Raw genomic sequence first — 17932 nt, forward strand, 5'->3', positions numbered from 1 at the left:
GAGAGGTCCCACCTCTCCCACGGGGGGTGAGCAGAAATAAGCAGCAAATGGGTTCTCTTATATTTGCACTTTTTATTAGTGTCTAGGTTAGGAAAAACCAACAGTGCCATAAATACATGTGGTCCCTGCACACTGTGTCCCATGGTGGGGGCTCCTATGTGTCAGCTAAGCCACCAGCTGTCCTTTGTCCCTGGCAGCTGCAACACGCCCCAGCCCAGCACTTGCCCCCCATGGGACTCCGCATGGTCAGGAAGGGGTTAACACGCCCTCTGGGAGGCAGCACGTAGTGTTACCCCCCCTTCACAGATGGGGAAACTGAGGCAGGGATGTGACAAGCATAACCTTGAGCCCCAGGGCAAAGCTGTGGAGACAGCCAGGTCGGGGTCCCTGTGTGCCCCAGGGCCTCTCGCCTCCATGGCCCCTCCAAAAGCAGCCCCCCCTGCAGAACCAGTGGCCGAGGGAAGAGGTTTGCCCCCCAGCAGAATACTCAGGTTTCCATCAAAGCCCCAAAGCGCAGGGCCCTGCTCCCCGGCACACAGCAGGTGCTGGGGCAGGAAGGGAGCCAAAGGCATGCCAGATGGGACTTTGGGGGGACAAAGAAGGGTGCTGGCTCACCCCCGCACAGGGGCTGGTCACTGTGCACAGAGCATAGTGGTGAGGGGCTGTGCCTGGTAGCCATGGGCTCCTCATTGAGTCCAGCATCCTTGATGGGGATGAGGGGAAACAGGGGTGCTCAGCCCCAGACCTGCCCCATTCCCCCAGCTGCACCTGGCCCCTCAGCACAGGACGGGGTGGCCACACCTGCCACAGCACAGATGGTGGCACCGGCATTGGGGACAGCAAACCTGGCAAGGGGACCCATCTCTTCACACCTACTCGTTGTGATCCACTTTGAAAAGGTTTCCAACAGCAAACAGGATGGCGGACTCTCGGGTCGGGGACAACATCTCCTGCCATAATAGAAAGCCCCCCATCACCTGGGGGTGTGATTGGTGCTGGTGTGGTGGCAGGCCACCAGCCCCGCACGTCCAGGGTCCCAGCCCAGCTGCCTGTCCCTGCCACTGGCCCCTGGCCCCCGCCATGGCAGGGCAGCCCCTCTGGCACTGCTGAAAGCCAGTGGCATCCTCAGCGGGCGCCTTGTCCCCAGGACCCGCCAGTGTCCCATGGCACTGGCCCTGCAGCGGGGCCAAGTCTCTGACATTGGTTCCTCCTCTGGCTGCTTGAGCCACGGGGACGTGCCACAGGCAGGACAGTGGGCTGTCCCTGCTGCCACCAGCCCTCCTACTTGTACTTAGACAAGGCTTCCAGTGGCACCGGAAGCTGGGCGCAGGACATGAGGAGGGGGTGCACGGGGAGGAAGGGGTTGAAGGACTCTCCCTCCTGGTAGCAGGAGAGGATCCTCTCCTCTGTGTGCACGCCCTGGTGCACTGTCAGCTCCTTCTTGTGGCTGAAGATCTTGCCACACTCAGTGCAGGGGTAGACCCGCTCCACTGTATGGGTGAGGTGGTGGGTTCGGAGGTTGCCCTTGTACTTGAAGCTCTTCCCACACTCCAGGCAGGTGAAGGGACGCTCGCCAGTGTGGATGCGCTTGTGCTTCATCAGCGTCGTCTTCAAGTTGAAGGTCTTGCCGCACTCGGGGCAGACGAAGGGTCGCTCACCGGTGTGAATGCGCTGGTGGGTGATGAGGGTGCCTTTGCGGTTGAAGCTCTTGCCGCACTCGGTGCAGGTGAAGGGCTTCTCGCCGGTGTGGATGCGCTGGTGCTTGATCAGCTCACCATTGTGGCTGAAGCTCTTGCCACAGTCAGTGCAGGCAAAGGGGCGCTCGCCGGTGTGGATGCGCTGGTGCCGCGTCAGGTCACCATTGCGGCTGAAGCTCTTGCCACACTCTGAGCAGCCAAAGGGCCGGTCGCCGATGTGGATTTTCTGGTGGAGGATGAAGGTCTTCTTGGCACAGAAGCCCTTGCCACACTCAGCACAGATGAAGGGGCGCTCACCACGGTGGATCTTCTGGTGGGTGATGAAGTTGGCCTTGCGGTTGAAGCTCTTGCCACACTCAGTGCAGGAGAAGGGCTTCTCGCCAGTGTGGATGCGCTGGTGCAGGATGAAGGTCTGCTTGGAGCAGAAGCTCTTGCCACAGACTGTGCATTTGAATGGCTTCTCACCGGTGTGGATGCGCTGGTGCCGCATCAGGTCACCCTTCTGGCTGAAGCTCTTGCCACAGATGGTGCAAGTGAAGGGCTTCTCGCCTGTGTGCACCCGCAAGTGGGTGATGAGGTTCCCCCGGTGCTGGAAGCTCTTCCCACACTCACTGCAGGTGAAGGGACGCTCGGCTGTGTGGCCACAGGGACGCCGTGCCGGCTCGGTACCGGAGGCCGTGGCACTGCCCACCCCGCAGGCAGAGGGAGGTTTCTGCCTGGCGCTGCTCACTGGCACCACCGGAGCTGTGCCCCTCTCCAGGCAGAGCACCCAGGGCTCGGGGGCAGCCCGTCGCTCCCTGGGCACTGCCGGGCTGCACCGGAGCTCAGCAACGGTGCCCTGTGCCTGCTGCACCGTCCACTGGCTGACATGGGGCCAAGGTCCGAGCGAGCCCCCCAAGGCAGCCCCCAGGCTCTTCTCCAGCTCAGCTGCCTCTGGCTTCACCTCCTCTGGCTCCTCCTTGGGTCGCTGCTCGCCGTCAGGGCCTGCCAAGAGAAGGTGACCCCACCGTTACCTGCCGCAGCTCCAGAGATCCCCTGGGAGACCCCTGCAGCCACATTCAGCCCCTTCCCGCAGCCCCCCTCAGGGTGTCCTAGCACGGGCTGGGCAGAGCTGCACCCACCCTCACAGGCACCGAGCTGTGCCCACCTTTGACCTGTCCCGTGTGATGGAGCAGCAGGACAAGGCCGCCCTGCCCTCGGCACCCAGCCAGGCCCATGCCCGCTCGGGCCCACCGCCAGGTCCCAGCACACCCGAAGGTGCCATGTGCGATCCCTCCCCCACAGCCAAAATGGCACAGATCCCCCCGGCCTAAGCCCAAGTCCCTGTTCTGCGACGGGGGGCACCTCTGGAGCCCCGAGCCAGGTGGCACCAGCACATGCCAAGCAGAGTGGCAAGGCTGGCACAGCAGCGTCACTGTGGAGTCAGTTTCGGGAGTTCAGGGCAGGGATGATTCCTGGCTGCCGAGGCTGCCCAGAGAGGCAGAAGCGCAGCACAATGATCTGCCAGCACCTGCATGACCAGCGGCTCGCCCAGACCATCTGGAATGTTGCTGGGAGTGGGACGGGGGGCTGCGGGGGCCACGTCAGGTGCAGCCCCAGCCCTGGGGACAGTTGCTCCCCCAACCACTGAAAGCCATCAGCGAGGCTGCCCCAAGCCCACCACGCAGCCCAGGCTCAGCTCCTACAGCTGAGAGGCTCTGGGGACACCCGCGCAGTCACCTCTGCCTGCTGCCAGCTCACGGCCAAGTCCCAGCCAGGACTGGCGCGGGGAGCACAGGCACCGCACACCATGTGTGAATTAGGCTCGTGGCAGGGTCACACCAAACCCCGAGGAACACTGAAATGCCAAATAAAGCCGCAAACATAAAGATGAAAAATCCATCCTGCAGCTGCGACCAGCATCGCCTGCCGGTGCTGCCCATGACCGCCCACTCGCCCTCCAGCCCACGGCTTCCACCGCAGCCTCACTCAGCACTGTGGCCACCTTGGCGTGTTGCCTGGCAGTGGCTCCATGGTGACAAATGTCAAAGGTCCCCACTGAGGAGGGCGGCTGCCTTCCCCTTCCACCACCTGCAGCGTACAAGGGGAGCAGGGGTCCTGGCACAGTGCCGCACCACCAGCCCCCCAGCCCCAGCCGAGGGCACCACCGAAGGCTCTGGTCCGGTTCAGGGGCTGTTTCCAGCCAAGCCTGGTGGCGCCTGTCCCTGTACCAGCTCTGGTTGAAGCTTTCAGCTTCCACTGGCTTCCAGACTCCTTCCCCGAGCCTACTGCGCCCCTCCTCGCAAGGACATTTTGGCCAAACCCACTGCTCAGGCGGTGCTTCAGGACCCTGCGCCCTGGGCTCCCAGCAGAGTGACCGGCACCAACACCGCCCCCATCCCCCCCGGTGCTCACCTGCGCTGCCACAGTGGCTGGGAGCACCTGGGCCAGCCAGATCCTGGGGACACCCAATGTGTGACTCCTCCTCTGGCTCCACCTTCACGATGACCTCGGGCCTGGCATCACCTGCACGTGGAGAGCGTGGAGAGCGTGGTGCTCGGTGGGCGCAGGCAGCTGCCAGTGGGCTTTGGGCCCTGGCTGGCAGCACTGCCGGCAGGGAGGGCAGGGCTGGGCTCTTGTGGGACCTCACTGTCCCCAGGGTGGCACAGGACAGTGTCACCATGCCCTGGGTGGCACAGATCAGAGTGCCACCATCCCCAGGGAGGCACAGATCAGAGTCTTGCCATGCCCAGGGTGGCACAGGACAGAGTGCCACCATCCCCAGGTGTAGAAGAATGGCTGCAGAAGCATGGCCTTAGAATCTCTGAAGATCTGCACAGTCCAGGCCTGGTATTAAAATAGGCCTGTAATCAGAATTGTGCTGAAGTCAACAAGAAAGGTGGCCTTGAACTATTATTGAATCCTGAAACCAAGTAATTAGGTTGTGCCAACCGGCCGTGGCTGTAACAAGCTACAGCTGCTGGGAAAGCAGGTGCAGGGCCAAGCAAGATAGGGACCGGTACGGGAAAATAGGGAGTAACAAACCACAAGGCTGAAGCACAGCAACACAATTAGCTACATGGATAGAACGCTTATTTTAGTCATGATAATTAGGGGTGTGAGAACCACGCGTGTTTAGAGACTACTAAACAATTATATTTCTGCTTTACGAATATGCATGTCTATCAGTTCTATATAAGTAGTGTTAGAAACTAATAAAGTTGAGCAAGATGCGTAACTCATATTGAGTGTCTTCTTGACTCCAGCAAACCCTTCTTCCAACACCCAGAGAGGCAGGGGACAGTGTCACCATCCCCAGGGAGGCAGGGGACAGCCACAACAGGCAGAGTTTCCAGGCAGGCAGAGCAGACAGCATCAGGCCAGTGGGCAGGTGAAGTGGATCAAGGTTCTTGGCTGGGTGCCCACTGCCGAGCTTGACTCCCTGCCCAGCCCTCCACCCACCCTGGCCCCCAGCCCCTCTCCTGCAGCCTGCAAAGCCTTGGAACACGCCAGCTGCACTCCCCCGGACCCCAGCTCCACTCACCGGCAGCATGGTGGTGCGGCGCGTCCCGCTCCTGGCAGCCGGGGCAGCCGCTGCCGTACGCCTCGGCCCCAGGCTCACTTTTGATGCTGGTCTCCGCTTTGATGCCTGCCAGGGGGAAAGCGTGGTGTGTCTGCTGTGGGGACAGACTCTGTGCTTGGAGACGTCCCTGTGCTTTGCCAGTGCTGACACTGGCTCCAGGCACCACTTGCAAATCCTGGGTTCCCAGGAGCTCCCCACAGCCACTGGGTATCTCCTAGTGCTGGGACACTCCTGCAGGAAAGGAGGTGGGTGCCCTGGCCAGAGAGCCCTGGGGAACCAGGACACCTGGAGTCATCAAATATTTGTGCAAGAGAAGGAACCCCATTTCCTCCAGGAGGGAATACCTGGTTACTGATCAGCACTGGGCACATACTGTGCGAGCAAAGCTCCCGGGTGCAGCGGCCTTTCCCACGTTCCCACACAGGTATCGCCCTAAGCAGTCAGTATACGGGATGCCACCCACAGCAGTTGGCATGAGACACCAGCCACAGCAGTTGGTATGGAACCAGGGACTCAATCCCCCAGGGGCTGCGGGTCTTGCTGAGCCCCCAGCCCCTTGCTCTGCTCACCAGTGCTGGGAACCCTGGGGACAGTGGCATCCAGGCCCTGGTGACAGCTGACGTAGGACTCATCCTCTGGCTCCGTTTTCACCACGATCTCACGCTTCACACCAGCCCAGCCCTTTCCTGAGGAAGACAGAGCTGCTCTCGGGCTCCTGGGCAGCACGGCGTCATGCCGGCAGCTGCGAGGTCCCTGTGGTGCCAGGGCAGCTGGGTCCCCGCAGGAGCTCTCGGCAGCCTCACCTGTGTCACAGGCATCCGGCAGGTCCCCCCTCCACGACTTCTCCTCTGGCTCCATCAGTGGGGTCCTGGCACTGCCTCCAGGTGAAACTGCCTGAGTGATGGGAAAGTCTCTTCCAGCCTCCCCTCATCCCCTCCACTCTGGCAGCCCGGGCTGTGCCAACTACCCCCCTGACCCCTGCCCCAGACCCCAGTTGCCCCCTGCCCGTCCCTGGCTGTCGGCAGGGCCAAGGAGGGTGGCGCGGGTGTGATGCGGCACAGGGTGGCACAGGACGGTGCCAGCTCACCCTACCATTGCCCAAATTGCCACGTGCAGCAGCCACGCGCCCCCCGCAGCCCCCCCAGCCCCCGTGCCTCTGGCTTCCAGGCCAGGCGAAGGCAAGCATCGTGCCAAAGTCACCAGCAGCACCGGGGCCCAGACCCGACCGCAGGGGCTGGGGGGTGCAGGGGTGCACCCCACCCCGGTGGCTCTGGGCAGGGCAACGGGCCCCTTGGGTGCTCCCCAGACATCATGGCACGGACCACCGAGCGGTTCGGGGAGCGCCAGCAGCGCTGGCAGGCGGGAAGCCGTGCGGGGCCTCGCCCCCCCCAGCCCTCCTCCTGCCTGGCTGCCCGCCCCCGCGGGCGGGGGTCCTGCCACGGGCAGCGCCGGGCAAGCGGGCACAGGGCTGGGGGCTGCTGGGGCTGCCTCCGGTGCCCCCGGCCGGGGGATTGCGGCGGAGCTCCGGGCAGGGGCCAGCCGGGAGCCGCAAGCCCGCAGCTCTCCGCGGGGCCACGGGGAGCCCCGGGTGCTGCCCCCCACCCCGCGGGGCAAGGGGCCGGGAGAGGCGGCCACGCCGCCCACCCTGCGTCACAGCAGGGTTGGGGGGACCCCCCTCGGGTCGCTGCCCCCCCCGCCCCCCCTGGTCCCGCGCCCCCCTCCCCGCCCGGCCGGCGGTGGCGGCCCCCAGCGAGCACGGCCCGGACTGGAGCTCGTCCCGGGGGCGGGGGGTGTCGGGGGGCGGGGGCTCAGCCAGGCACCAGCACCGCCGCGGGAGGCGGCCGGGCCCCGGTAGCCCCGCACGCTGTACCCCTCGCTCCCGGTGCCCCCCGCCTGGCCCGATGCCCCCCTCCCGGTGTCCCCCCCCCGCCGCGCCGGTGTCCGCTCTCCCGGTACCCCCCCACCCCGCCTGCTCCGGTGTCCCTTCTCCCGGTACCCCCCCGTCTCCGGTGCCCCCCTCCTGGCGTGTCCCCCCCTCGCCTGCTCCGGTGCCCCCCACCCCGTGCCGCGCCCCCCCCCCGCGCTCACCGGGCGCTGCCGGCGCGGGCCGAGGCCGCAGGACGCGGCGGGCGCGGCAGGACAAAGGCTCCGCCCGCTGCCTGCCGGGAGCTGTAGTGCGGCCGGGGCGGGGGCGGGGGGCACTGGGGGCGCGGGGCACCGGCGGTACGGGGCGGGGGGGCACCGGGAGGTGCGGGGTACCGGCGGTACGGGGCGGCTGCGGTAAGGGGTCGCAGCCAGCCTCCGCCTCCTCCCCGCTGCCTGCTGGCTCCCGGGGAGCGGTGGCTGCTGCCGCCCTCCTTGGACCCCCGGGCTCAGCGACGGGCTGTGGGGACACCCGCCGGGACGCGGTGCCCAGCCGCCGAGGGTCGGCCAGAGGGGCCCCGGCGCCCACGGCGCGGGCGGCGGCTTCGGGGCGGTGGGGCTGGCGGTGGGGCGCGCAGGGTGAGCAACCGGCCAGGCAGTCAAGGGCATAGTTTGGGTGCCCGGCGGCAGCCACCGGTTTGCCAGCTCCTGGCACCGTGCCGGGCTGCGGCCACGGGACGGGTGCCCACAGCCCCTGGGGAGCGTAGTGTTGGCTTTGCCATTACTGTGCATTATTCCATTGCTGGTAAAAAAGCAAACGGTGGGGTGTCTGGTGAGTGGCTGGGCAACATGAGCAGGGCAGGGAGGCGGTGTGTGTTCTCCACCAAGACGGGCACCGCAGTGGGCAGCACCGCCACTCCTGGGGCTCCACCACCAGCCATCACTTAGCACCATGTTATAGAGTCGTCGCCAAGCTCTGCTGGGCCTGGGAGCTCTGGGCAGACAGTGCGAGCAGGTGTGCGGGGCGGCCATGCCCTCCACGTGCAGCTGCAGCTCCGGCCTCAGTGCCCCCAGAGCAGGGCTGGGGAGCAGCACCCGTGGAGTGGGGCTCCAAGCACCCACCGCCAGCCATGGGGCCAGGGGCTGCACCCCTGCGCCTATTCGTAGGTGCTAGTAAGTACAAGGAACTACTAACAAGTATGAGCAAGGACTAGTAAGCAGTAGTAAGTGCAAATAAGTACACCTGAGTACTAACATACTTGTATTTTCCAAGCATTTTCCAGCTGGAGGGAGGTTGAGCATCCCATGCCAGCAGCAGAGGCCCGCGCAGGATGGACCCCTGCCCCAGGGCAGCCCCCCCAGACTGAGTTTGATTCACTGCAAAACTTGGACTAGCCTCTGACAGAGGGGCCTGGTGGCCATTCCTGGCTCCCTGCACCAGCATGGCCACTCCAGTGACGAAGGAGCCAGCACCAAAATGGCAAGTGGCTGTGGCACTGCCTGCCCGGTCTCAGCCACCGGTCCCACAGCTTGGCTAGCAGGGAGCAGGCAGGGCAGCATGACCCTGCAGCAGGCAGGGCACAGGCAGGGCAGCATGGCCGGTGCATGGTTCCTGGTGTCACAGTGGGCAAGCGCAGGGGCTCACTGAGCCAGCACTTGCCCCTGCTGGGCTGGGGGGCTGCCCCAGTACGCGAGCACTGGCTGCTGCAGCCCCTCTCTGATGCATGTTGCCTTCGAGGCCATAGTTCAGAGAACAGCACAGCATGCTGTATTGTATTGTACTGTATTATATTACATTATGTTATGTTATAGCATGTTATGTTATGTTACATTTCAGCTGGAAGGGACCTACAGCAACTACCTAGTCCAACGGCACCTAGTCCCTCCAGCCCTCGGGAACAGACACCTTTGGGGGTCCCTGGGCAATGCCAGGCCAAGGACTGGGGAAGGCTGGGCTGAGCAGCTGGTCCCGCACTGGAGAAGGAGGAGGAAGAGGAGGAGGAGAGCAGCGTACTTGCTCACTGGGTGCTGCTGTAGCACTGGCAACTACTCATCCAAACCAACAGCCACGTTCCTGCCAAAGCAATTTATTAAATAATGAGCAAGCACTGAGGGCATGGTGCTCCGTGACTTCAAACACACCAGCAGACTGCCACTTCCCTGGGGACAGGGGAACCACTGCTGGGTGGTGCCCGAGGGAAAAGCCACAACCTGGGCTCAGTGGCCATGCTCCCCAAGACTGGGAGAAGCAACTCCTTGCCCCAGGCACTGCCCCCATCTCTAATGTACAAGGCAGCTCAGAATGCAGTGGGTCCCAGGACGCTCCTGGGGACATGTCGGGGCACCCACGACGACTCAGCCCTTTGTGTCGTGTCATCAGCCCTGCACAGTTTAGGGAACCCATTTTCTGAAAGGTGGCTTTGATCTTAGGGGTGTCCTTCACTGCCTTAAGGATTGTGTCCCACCCTCACCCTGCCAGACCCATGCCACCATGCCCATGCCAAGCCAGCTGCCCCACCGAGGCACTCAGGGGCAGGGAGGTGAGCAGCACGCACAGACCCTTGAGTTGCAACCACTAAAATCTGCTTTTTGCTTCAGCTCCTGCCAGTGAGTGCTGGGACACGAGCACACAGGGGATGCAACAGGCCCGGAGGAGCTGGGCAGCCAGCAGCACCATCTCTGAGGAAAATACAGCTGGATTTCTGCGCCCAGGCTCCACCACTCCACAGCACTGGCACCTTCTGCTCTGGGGACCAGCACCACAACGTTTGGGGAGCAAAAGCCGTGCCCTCACTGCAAGTGGGAGCCCCAACACCAGCTCCAGCCACAGCCTGGCCCATGTGCTGGGCCTGCCGGCAGCCCGGTGTGCCCACAGCTGCAGGGATTACAGTGTCCTTTGACAAGTGATCAGGCACACTCATGACACCCTATTCCAGACGTTTCACGTCCAGGGCATGGGGCCATGCATCCATCTCCCTGCCAGGCACCCCAGCCCTCAGGCCATGTGGACCCTGGCACAGCCACCTTCCAAAGGCACACAGGGACTCACCCTCGAGAGATACCCGGCATGGTGACCACTGCTGTGCTCACAGGCCCTGGGACCACGATGCTGTGACAGTGGGAAACTCCCCACACCAGCTCACCACAACCTGGCACAGCAGACCCCAGCCCACTCCTCCCAGGAGTGATGGGTAACCGTGTCCCCAAGCATCGCCGGGAGCTGCTCAGGGCCCTGCTCCACACCCTGGCAGCAGAGTGGCCACAGAAGACAAGCCTGGGGGGTCCCACTCCCACCTCAGCTACCCAAGTGCTGCCCCTCCCTTTGGGCAGCGCTACGGGGCAGGAACAAACCCCCACACACGTGTCTGGGCTTGGGGACACTGGTACAGGGACAGCTATGTCCCCACAAGGACCCCCAGGAGCTGCCCCATGCCTCCGAGCCCTGTGGGGGAGGGATCACAGCCTGAGCCCCAGGCAGAGCTGGGACAGCCCACCAACCCTGGGTTGGCCATGCTCCAACAGACCAGGGGTCCCACTGGCTGGGCACATGGCCATGCTCTGCACCCCAGCTTTGCACTGCAGGGTCCCCAGGCCCTGCACACCCAGCTTTGGGCAACTCACAGCCCCAGCTGGGCTCACAGCTCCCGTGGAGCCTGGCACAGCTCTGCTGGTGAACAGCCCCAGCTGGGCAAGGGGACAGGGGACAAAGTGGCCACCCCAGCTTCGCCCAGCCCGTGCCAATGGGCAGCGCTGCTGGGAGTGGGTCGGGATGGGGGTCTGTTCATCCCCCAAGCCACCCAGCCCACCCCCGGCACTGCTCTGAGGGGAAGACCAGGGCGCTGGGCAGCAGGGAAAGGCTCTTGGGCTGCCACCCCAAGCACAGGATGGGGCCCTTCCACCCCACTGCCAGAGACCAGACCTCACACTGGCATCGCTCTCTTCTGGCTTTAAATACAGGGCACCAGTGGGACTGGGGGAACTGAGAAGTGCCTTGGAGGGATTTTTTTGAGGTCCAAAGGAGTGCGGAGTGGGGCTCACAGGTCCTGGATGTGCCCTGGGGCTGAGCGACGGGGCAGGCAGCAGGCAGAGCACCGCAAAGTCACATCCTCTCCCACCCTGCCACAGCCTTCATGGCCCCTCGGCACAGGGATAAGCCCCCAGTCAAGGTGGCCGCAGCTACTGCTGGCAGTCCTGAGGGTCGTCTCCCGCCCTGAGGGTCCCCTCATCCCCCTCCCCGTGCACTTGTTGGTGCAGCAGCAGCCTGCTCTTGGACCTGAAGCCCAGACAGCACTGGGAGCAGGAGAAGGTCTTGTAGCGCCGGTGGAGCTTCTTGTGCGTGATGAGGTTGGCCTTGTTGCAGAAGGACTTGTCGCACTGGGGGCAGGCGAAGGGCCGCTCGCCTGTGTGCACGCGCTGGTGCACCAGCAGGTTCCCGCTGCGGCTGAAGCCGCGGCCACAGTCGGGGCACTTGTGGGAGCGCTCCTGTGCGTGGCTGCGCTGGTGGATGATCAGGCTCTCCTTCCAGCTGAAGCTGCGGTCGCAGCGCCTGCAGAGGAAGGGCCGCTCCTCGGAGTGGGCAGCCCGGTGCTGGCTCAGGCTGGCTTCGTCCTCAAAGCGCTTCTCGCACTCGGGGCACTTGCGGCACACAGCGCCAGCGTGCCCCTTGCGATGCGCCTGCAGGTCACGTTTATGGCGGCAGCTGCCCCGGCAGAGTGGGCAGGCGTAGCCGCTGTCACCGCCGTGGCTCGCCCGGTGCCGCAGCAGGTCCCCTTTCAAGCAGAAAGTCCTGCTGCACCCCATGCAGGTGTGCCGGCGCCGGCCTCGGTGCTTCTTGTGTGTCAGGAGGTTGCAATGGTGGCGGAAAGCCTTGCCACAGGCGCCGCACTGGTAGGAGGGCGCTGGGCGCATATGCTCACGCTGGTGCACGCTCAGCCTGGCTGCATCCTCGAAGCTCTGCCCACAGATGCCGCAGATGAGGAGCCCCCCACCCCCCTCCACGGGCACTTCCAGCAGCTTCTCCCCCTGCTCCCACCCCGGCAGCACCTGTGGGGCATCCCTGGCCAAGGCCCCCGGCACCATGTCGCACCAGCCAGAGCAGAGTGTGGGGTACCCCCACTCCTCGGCTGCCCTGGCTGGTGATGCACACGGGACCCAGCGTCCCCGGTCGTCGTCCTCAGACAGGTCCTCGCCGGCAGTCCTGCCCCAGGCAGCTGTCAGGAACAGGGGCACAGTCATGGCGTGGATGTCCCGGCACGGGGGCACCACCAGACTCGCGATATTCCCCATGCCCACAGCACCAGCCCCTCATCCACCGCGGCTTCCCCTTGCCCCTGCAATGCCCGTGGGACAGCTGGGGCTGGGGGGCCAGGGTGGGACATCTGAACCCACCCAGCGAGGAAGTCAGGTGGAAGCTCGCCTCTGCGGGATCTGGCCGGGGCCAGGTGCCTCATGCCACGCTCGAGGCTGCCGTCTCTGGCTACATCGGCACCAATTCCCCAGCCCAGAGCCCCCAGCCACACGGAGCGTCCCTGCAGTCACTCACGGGTGCCAGAGGCGTTGGGAGCTCTGCCGTCCCCCCTGCCGATAGGGACGCCCCCATGTGACTCTTCCCCAGGCTCCATTCTGTGGATGCGCTTGGATTTGAAGCCTGTGCGGGAGAGAGGAACCTCAGCATCCCCCCAACCGCCCGAGGGGTGTCACTGTCACCGGGGGCCGTGCCCCAGGGATGCCGGCTGTGGGAGCAGTGGGGCCAGGGGGCTGCCACGTCTGGGCCCTGGGGAGTCACTGGCGCCAGCCCCAGCCATGGCAGCAAAGCAGGGGGGGGCCAGGGTGGAGGGCAGCGGGGCCGGGGTACCTGCAGCAGTTATTCCTCACAGACCAGGGACGGACTCGGCAGGCCCGGGGGGGGGCAGCGGGCACGCCACGGTCCCGCTCTGCATGGAGAGACGGCAGGTCGAGCTCTGCCCGCGCGGCTGGCCCGAGGGGCTCCAGCTGCAGACCCCCGGCTGAGCCCGTGGACCCCCGGCTGAGCCACTGGCCGTGCTCCCGGCCCGGCAGCGCTGCCGGCTCCGTCCTGGGGCGTCCCCGGCGCCCCCGCTTACCTAGGCTGGCTACCAGGTCGTAGTTGTCCAGCATCACCTCTCGGTAGAGCCGCCGCTGCCACGCTGCCAGCTGTGCCCACTCCTCGGGGGAGAAGTACACGGCCACGTCCTCGAACGTCACCGGCACCTGCTCCTGCAAAACAGGGCAGGGGCTGAGGGGGCCGCCGGGGCTGAGGGGCGCCAGCCGCCCGTCGGGGGTGCCAGCACCGCGCCCCCGCCCTGCCGCGTCCCCACCGCCGGGCCGCCTGCTGCTGGGCTGCCGCGGCCCCGCTGTGTCCAGCCGGGGGGTCCCGGCTCCGCAGCCAGCCCCGAGGGTCCCGCCGCCACAGACCGGGGCCCCCACCGCCGAGCCCGGCCAGGGCGGCCCGGGCCACAGCCTGCCTGCACCGGGAGCGGGGCCGGGGGTTGCGGCAGCTGCCGGGGGGCTGCAGGCCGGAGCCCAACCCCCCCACGGGCACCGGCAGACGTGGGGCCGGGGGCTGCCCGGGACCCCCCCCATGGCCACAGGCAGACGCTGGGCCGAGGACTGGCTGCCCGCCCCCCCGCCCCCGGGCACCGGCAGCCGCAGACCCGGGGGGCTCCGTCCGGTGCTTGCCGCCGAGCGCGGCCCGACCCCCCGCTGCCTCCCGCCCGGCCTTACCCGCTGCATCGCTGCCCGGGCCGGCGGCTGCGACGCCCGAGCGCGCCCCGGCCCGCAGCCGCAATGGCGCCGGCCCCGCCTCGGCGCGCCCGGAAGGGGCGGTGGGGACGCGGCGGCGGCGGGCGGGAGCCGGGCCGCCGGGCACGGGGACCCACGGGAGCATCGGCCCCGGGCGAGGGGACCCTCGGGCGAGGGGATCCGCGTGCCAGAGCATCCTGCCCGGGCGCGGGGAGCCCCAGGTGTGGGGAGCGCTGGCGCCGGGCATGGGGAGCCCCCGGCAACGGCCGTCCCGGGCACTGGCAGCCTCGGTCCCAGCGGTGGGGAGCCCCGGGGACCGGGAACCACAGGGAGCACCGGCCCCGGGTACCAGGGCTCACGGGGAGCGCTGGTGAGGGTGTTTGTTGAGCCAGTTGCCAGAATCAGTGAACAAAGACAGACCCAGGGAAGAGGACACAGTTGTGCTCGTTGGAGGGAGGCCACGGGAGCCACAAGGGAATTTAAGATACAGGACATTGTCAACAGAGCTTGTGGCCTTGTAGATAAGGGAGCTGCTGAGCTGCTGTGTCTGTGCAGTAAAAAAGAGCCACATGGCAAATTACTGAGCACGGTTACAGGCTGGTACGTCAGCCCGCTGTAAAGGTATGAAAAGGCTCGCTTGATTTTAATAGAGCCCACAAGCAAAGGAAGTAGATGCAGCATCTTCAGCTCCTTCTCCGCCACCTCCTTCGGCAGACCTTGCCGTAAGACCAAAAACTAAACCTGATGCTACTGCTCTTGTGGCTCTATTACCAGATAATCATGACCTGGATGACCCTTTTGACCCAGGCCTTATTTATCCAGAGAAGAAGCCTGATTTATATCCTCCAGATCCTCATGATAAATGGGTGGCTGTAAAGGGGGAAGCGAGACGAGCGGGGGACGCAGCAGTGCTGCGTGCTTTCCCTGTGGTGTATATGCCTGATCAAGACCCACGATGGGAAAGTCTCATATGCTCTTATCAAAGAGATCAGGTGAACAGTGACGGGCCATGGCTTGGGGCTCCTTATACAACCTGTTTGATACAATCTCTGTGATACTCATGTGTTTACCCCAAATGATTTTAAAATGTTGTTTCGCTTGATAATGACAGACGTGCAATACAGTATGTGGGAGTCAAAAATGAAGCAGCTTGCAGGTGTCCAAGCTGCTGAGAACTCAGTGTTGGGGGTGCACGACCCATTGTGAGTGGTCAATGCTGATGTATCACTAGGGCAAGCTGAACATAGCACCAGTGCTGCACAAGCTAGGATTTGCCAGTTAGGTTTGCATCAAGTTAAACAACTGGCACTCCATGCTTTGAAAGCTGTCCCTGAAGCCGGTAAACAGGGGCAGACTTTTGTCCGTATTAAAAAAGAAGCAAATGAACCAATTATGAAGTTTTTAGACCGACTTAATGAGGCATTGGAAAAGCCGATTGATAATGAGCAAGTACGTGAATATTTTTTTAAACAATTTGCTATTGAAAATGCCAACGCTGAGTGTCAGTAAGTACTACGACCTTTAAGGAATCCTAGCATGGATGATATGTTGAACGCTTGTAGGAGTGCTGGGTCTGGGCAATACGGTGTCCCTGCTCAGGGAAGCGTTCGCTGCACTGGCAGTTCGGTCCCGGCAACATTCTGGTGCGGTCAGCACGGCCCCTGCGAAAGGGCTGTCTCAAGGGAAAGCAGATGACCAAGGGCTGTCCCAAGGGGAAGCTCGGGGAGGGGGGGGGGGGGGGGCGCGCCTGGGATCTGCCCGCGCGGCGAAGGGCGCGTTCCGCAGATCGGTGTCGGTCACCACTGACCGGGACGGCCGGTCCCCAGCCTTAGCGCGGAACCGCAAGCGCAGCGCCACGAGGGGTCGCGCTACGACAGCAGTTACCCCCCATGCCCCCCACCCGCGCTATGGCAGCAGATCAACCCCCATGCTCCCCCGCTATGACAGCAGATCACCCTCACGCCCCCCAGCTATGGCAGCAGACCCCCCCATGCCCTCCCGAGAGGCCTCGCAGGCGGTGCCCAGGCCACCCAGCCCCCTCTACACCTGCAGCCCCAGACACGATGGGCTTGTTCCAGGGGGCACACAGGGTCCGCCCAGTGGGGGGGCAGCGCTGCCAAGGGGACCACCCCCACACTGAGAGGCCTCGTTGTGCTGTTGGGGCCACAGGCGCTGACTGCAAGGCAGAAATACCAGTAACGCCATGGGCACCAGTGCCACCGTGTGCGGTGCCAGCAGGAGCCAAATGGTGCAGTGGGGGCATTGCTGCCCCACTCACCCAGCGCCACCCGCGCAGCGCCAGGCTCAGCAACCTGGGATCTACAGGGTTGCCAGAAACTTATTGGACTCAACAATTAACTGTGGATCGACCCAAATCATCCTGCACTTTACAGCCAGGACAGACAAGAATTACTATGTGAGGAATCACTGATAGTGGAGCAGATGTCGCTGTCTTTTCTGTGTCACACTGGCCTGGTCAGTGGCCTTCGGTGGATGCTGGTGCTTCCTTATTGGGAATCGGTGGTCAGACTTTCCCAAAACCCAGTAAAGTGCTTGTTGCCATTATTGGACCAGATGGGAGATCTGCTCTGACCAGCTCCTACGTGCTGCCTGGACCTCCTGCCCTGTGGGGCAGGGGCTGTGCAGGCCATGGGGTACACTCCTCGGCATGGGCTCTGCCTTGGGGCTGCTGTCCTGCAGGTCCCACCACTGACCTGGAGCCTCCACTGAGCCCCGTGGGAGATCAGTGGCCCCCGCTGAAAGAAAAACTGCTGCAGCTACACAGACTGGTGGGTGAACAGCTAGAGGGTGGTTGCACAGCCCCCACAACGAGCCCATGGAACATGCCTGTCTTTGTGATGCAGAAGAAAATTAATTCTTGGAGGCTTTTACATGATCTAGGAAAAATAAATGAGGTCACTGAAGATATGGGAGCTTTGCAGCCTGGGCTCCCCTCACTGACAGTGTTACCACAACCATGGGCTCTCACCGTCAGTGACCTAAAAGGCTGTTTCTTCACATACCTCGCGCCTCACAAGATGAACCGTGAATTTGCCTTCTCTGTACCTTCCATCAATGCTGCAGAGCCACATCAAAGCTGCTGTCGAAAAGCGTTGCCGCAAGGCACGAATAACAGCCCCACATTCCGCCAACAATGTGTAGTGGCAGTTTTAAGCCCAATATGAGAGTATTTTGAAAATGTTCTAATCTACCATTATATGGATGACATCTTAATTGCTGCGGAATCAAAACAAACAATCCAAGAAGTGAAACGGTTCTGGCCCAAGATGAGTGCCCGCTTGATGGATCAAGCCATCGTTACCTCAGTCATCGCCATCATCTGTGCCACGACATCAGCTGCATCAATATGGATCCCACCTCAACCCAAACCCAACATCTGGGTAAACTTGGCCAATCCCACGGGACAGGGCATATTATGTCTGCCAACCGCTTCTCCGGAAAATCCTTTTACAACCTGTCTGTCTGGACCACCTGTCGAAGGTTGGCCCATCCCCTCAGGACAAGAGGATGCGGCTAAGGAGTTTGGCGATGTGGTTAACAATTAGGATGGTTGGGTTCCATATTTACTGTACGGTGGGACTGAACCACAGGAACTGGACTTAATAGGATCTGTAAAAAGGGATTATCATTTATATTTTAGCTATACAGGCAAAAATGATACAAAAACAATTCAATGGCTAAATGCTACCATACCTGCATATAGAAATGCTAGTGCTTGGGGTAATTGTACTTCTCCCAACATATCAAAGTCTAGCAATCGCCCACTTAAACTGCCCACAGGATTATTTCTAATTTGTGGAGATTGCACATGGCCTGGCACTCCTGCCCATACAAAAGGAGGACCACGTAGCACTGGAAGGTTAACCTTGTTAACACCCAATGCATCCATGGTTATAACTCACAAGTTACACCACCACAAACATGCCTTGCAGACTGATTGTAAGGATAATATAAAGTTTTGGAGCTCTGGTGAAATTATAGCAGCATCTATATTGGCTCCAGGAGTAGGAGCAGCACAAGCACTAACCAC

At 63.1% G+C, this 17932-nt stretch overlaps 1 protein-coding gene across 8 annotated transcripts; it reads right to left on the reverse strand.

Moving 5' to 3' along the window:
* Window positions 1-57: 57 nt before the first annotated feature.
* LOC121086983 (zinc finger protein OZF-like) lies at window positions 58-13934 on the reverse strand. 8 transcript variants are annotated; one of them, XM_040591518.1, is made up of 6 exons: window positions 7348-7418; window positions 6063-6149; window positions 5829-5945; window positions 5221-5325; window positions 4092-4202; window positions 58-2681 (listed from the first exon to the last, which is right to left on the reverse strand). In XM_040591518.1, exons 2-6 carry the CDS (start codon window positions 6115-6117, stop codon window positions 1282-1284), a joined length of 1788 nt encoding a protein of 595 aa, XP_040447452.1. In that variant the 5' UTR covers window positions 6118-6149; window positions 7348-7418; the 3' UTR covers window positions 58-1281. The 8 variants fall into 8 exon arrangements, with proteins under 8 accessions (XP_040447452.1, XP_040447453.1, XP_040447455.1 ...); XM_040591519.1 differs by having other exon boundaries at window positions 6063-6133; window positions 7348-7400; XM_040591521.1 differs by lacking the exons at window positions 4092-4202; window positions 5221-5325; window positions 5829-5945; window positions 6063-6149; window positions 7348-7418 and adding exons at window positions 11363-12332; window positions 12665-12769; window positions 13224-13356; window positions 13864-13934 and having other exon boundaries at window positions 58-2338.
* Window positions 13935-17932: the final 3998 nt, after the last annotated feature.

This window comes from Falco naumanni, chromosome 4 (assembly GCF_017639655.2).
Source record: "Falco naumanni isolate bFalNau1 chromosome 4, bFalNau1.pat, whole genome shotgun sequence".
NCBI lineage: Eukaryota > Metazoa > Chordata > Aves > Falconiformes > Falconidae > Falco > Falco naumanni.

Coding starts and splice junctions, on each gene's coding strand:
- LOC121086983 (XM_040591521.1), bottom strand. Junction 12,333..12,664: donor TCCCAACGCCTCTGGCACCC/GTGAGTGACTGC, acceptor TGTTCCTGACAG/CTGCCTGGGGCAGGACTGCC. Junction 2,339..11,362: donor CTGCTGCTGCACCAACAAGT/GCACGGGGAGGG, acceptor GCGTCCCTGTGG/CCACACAGCCGAGCGTCCCT.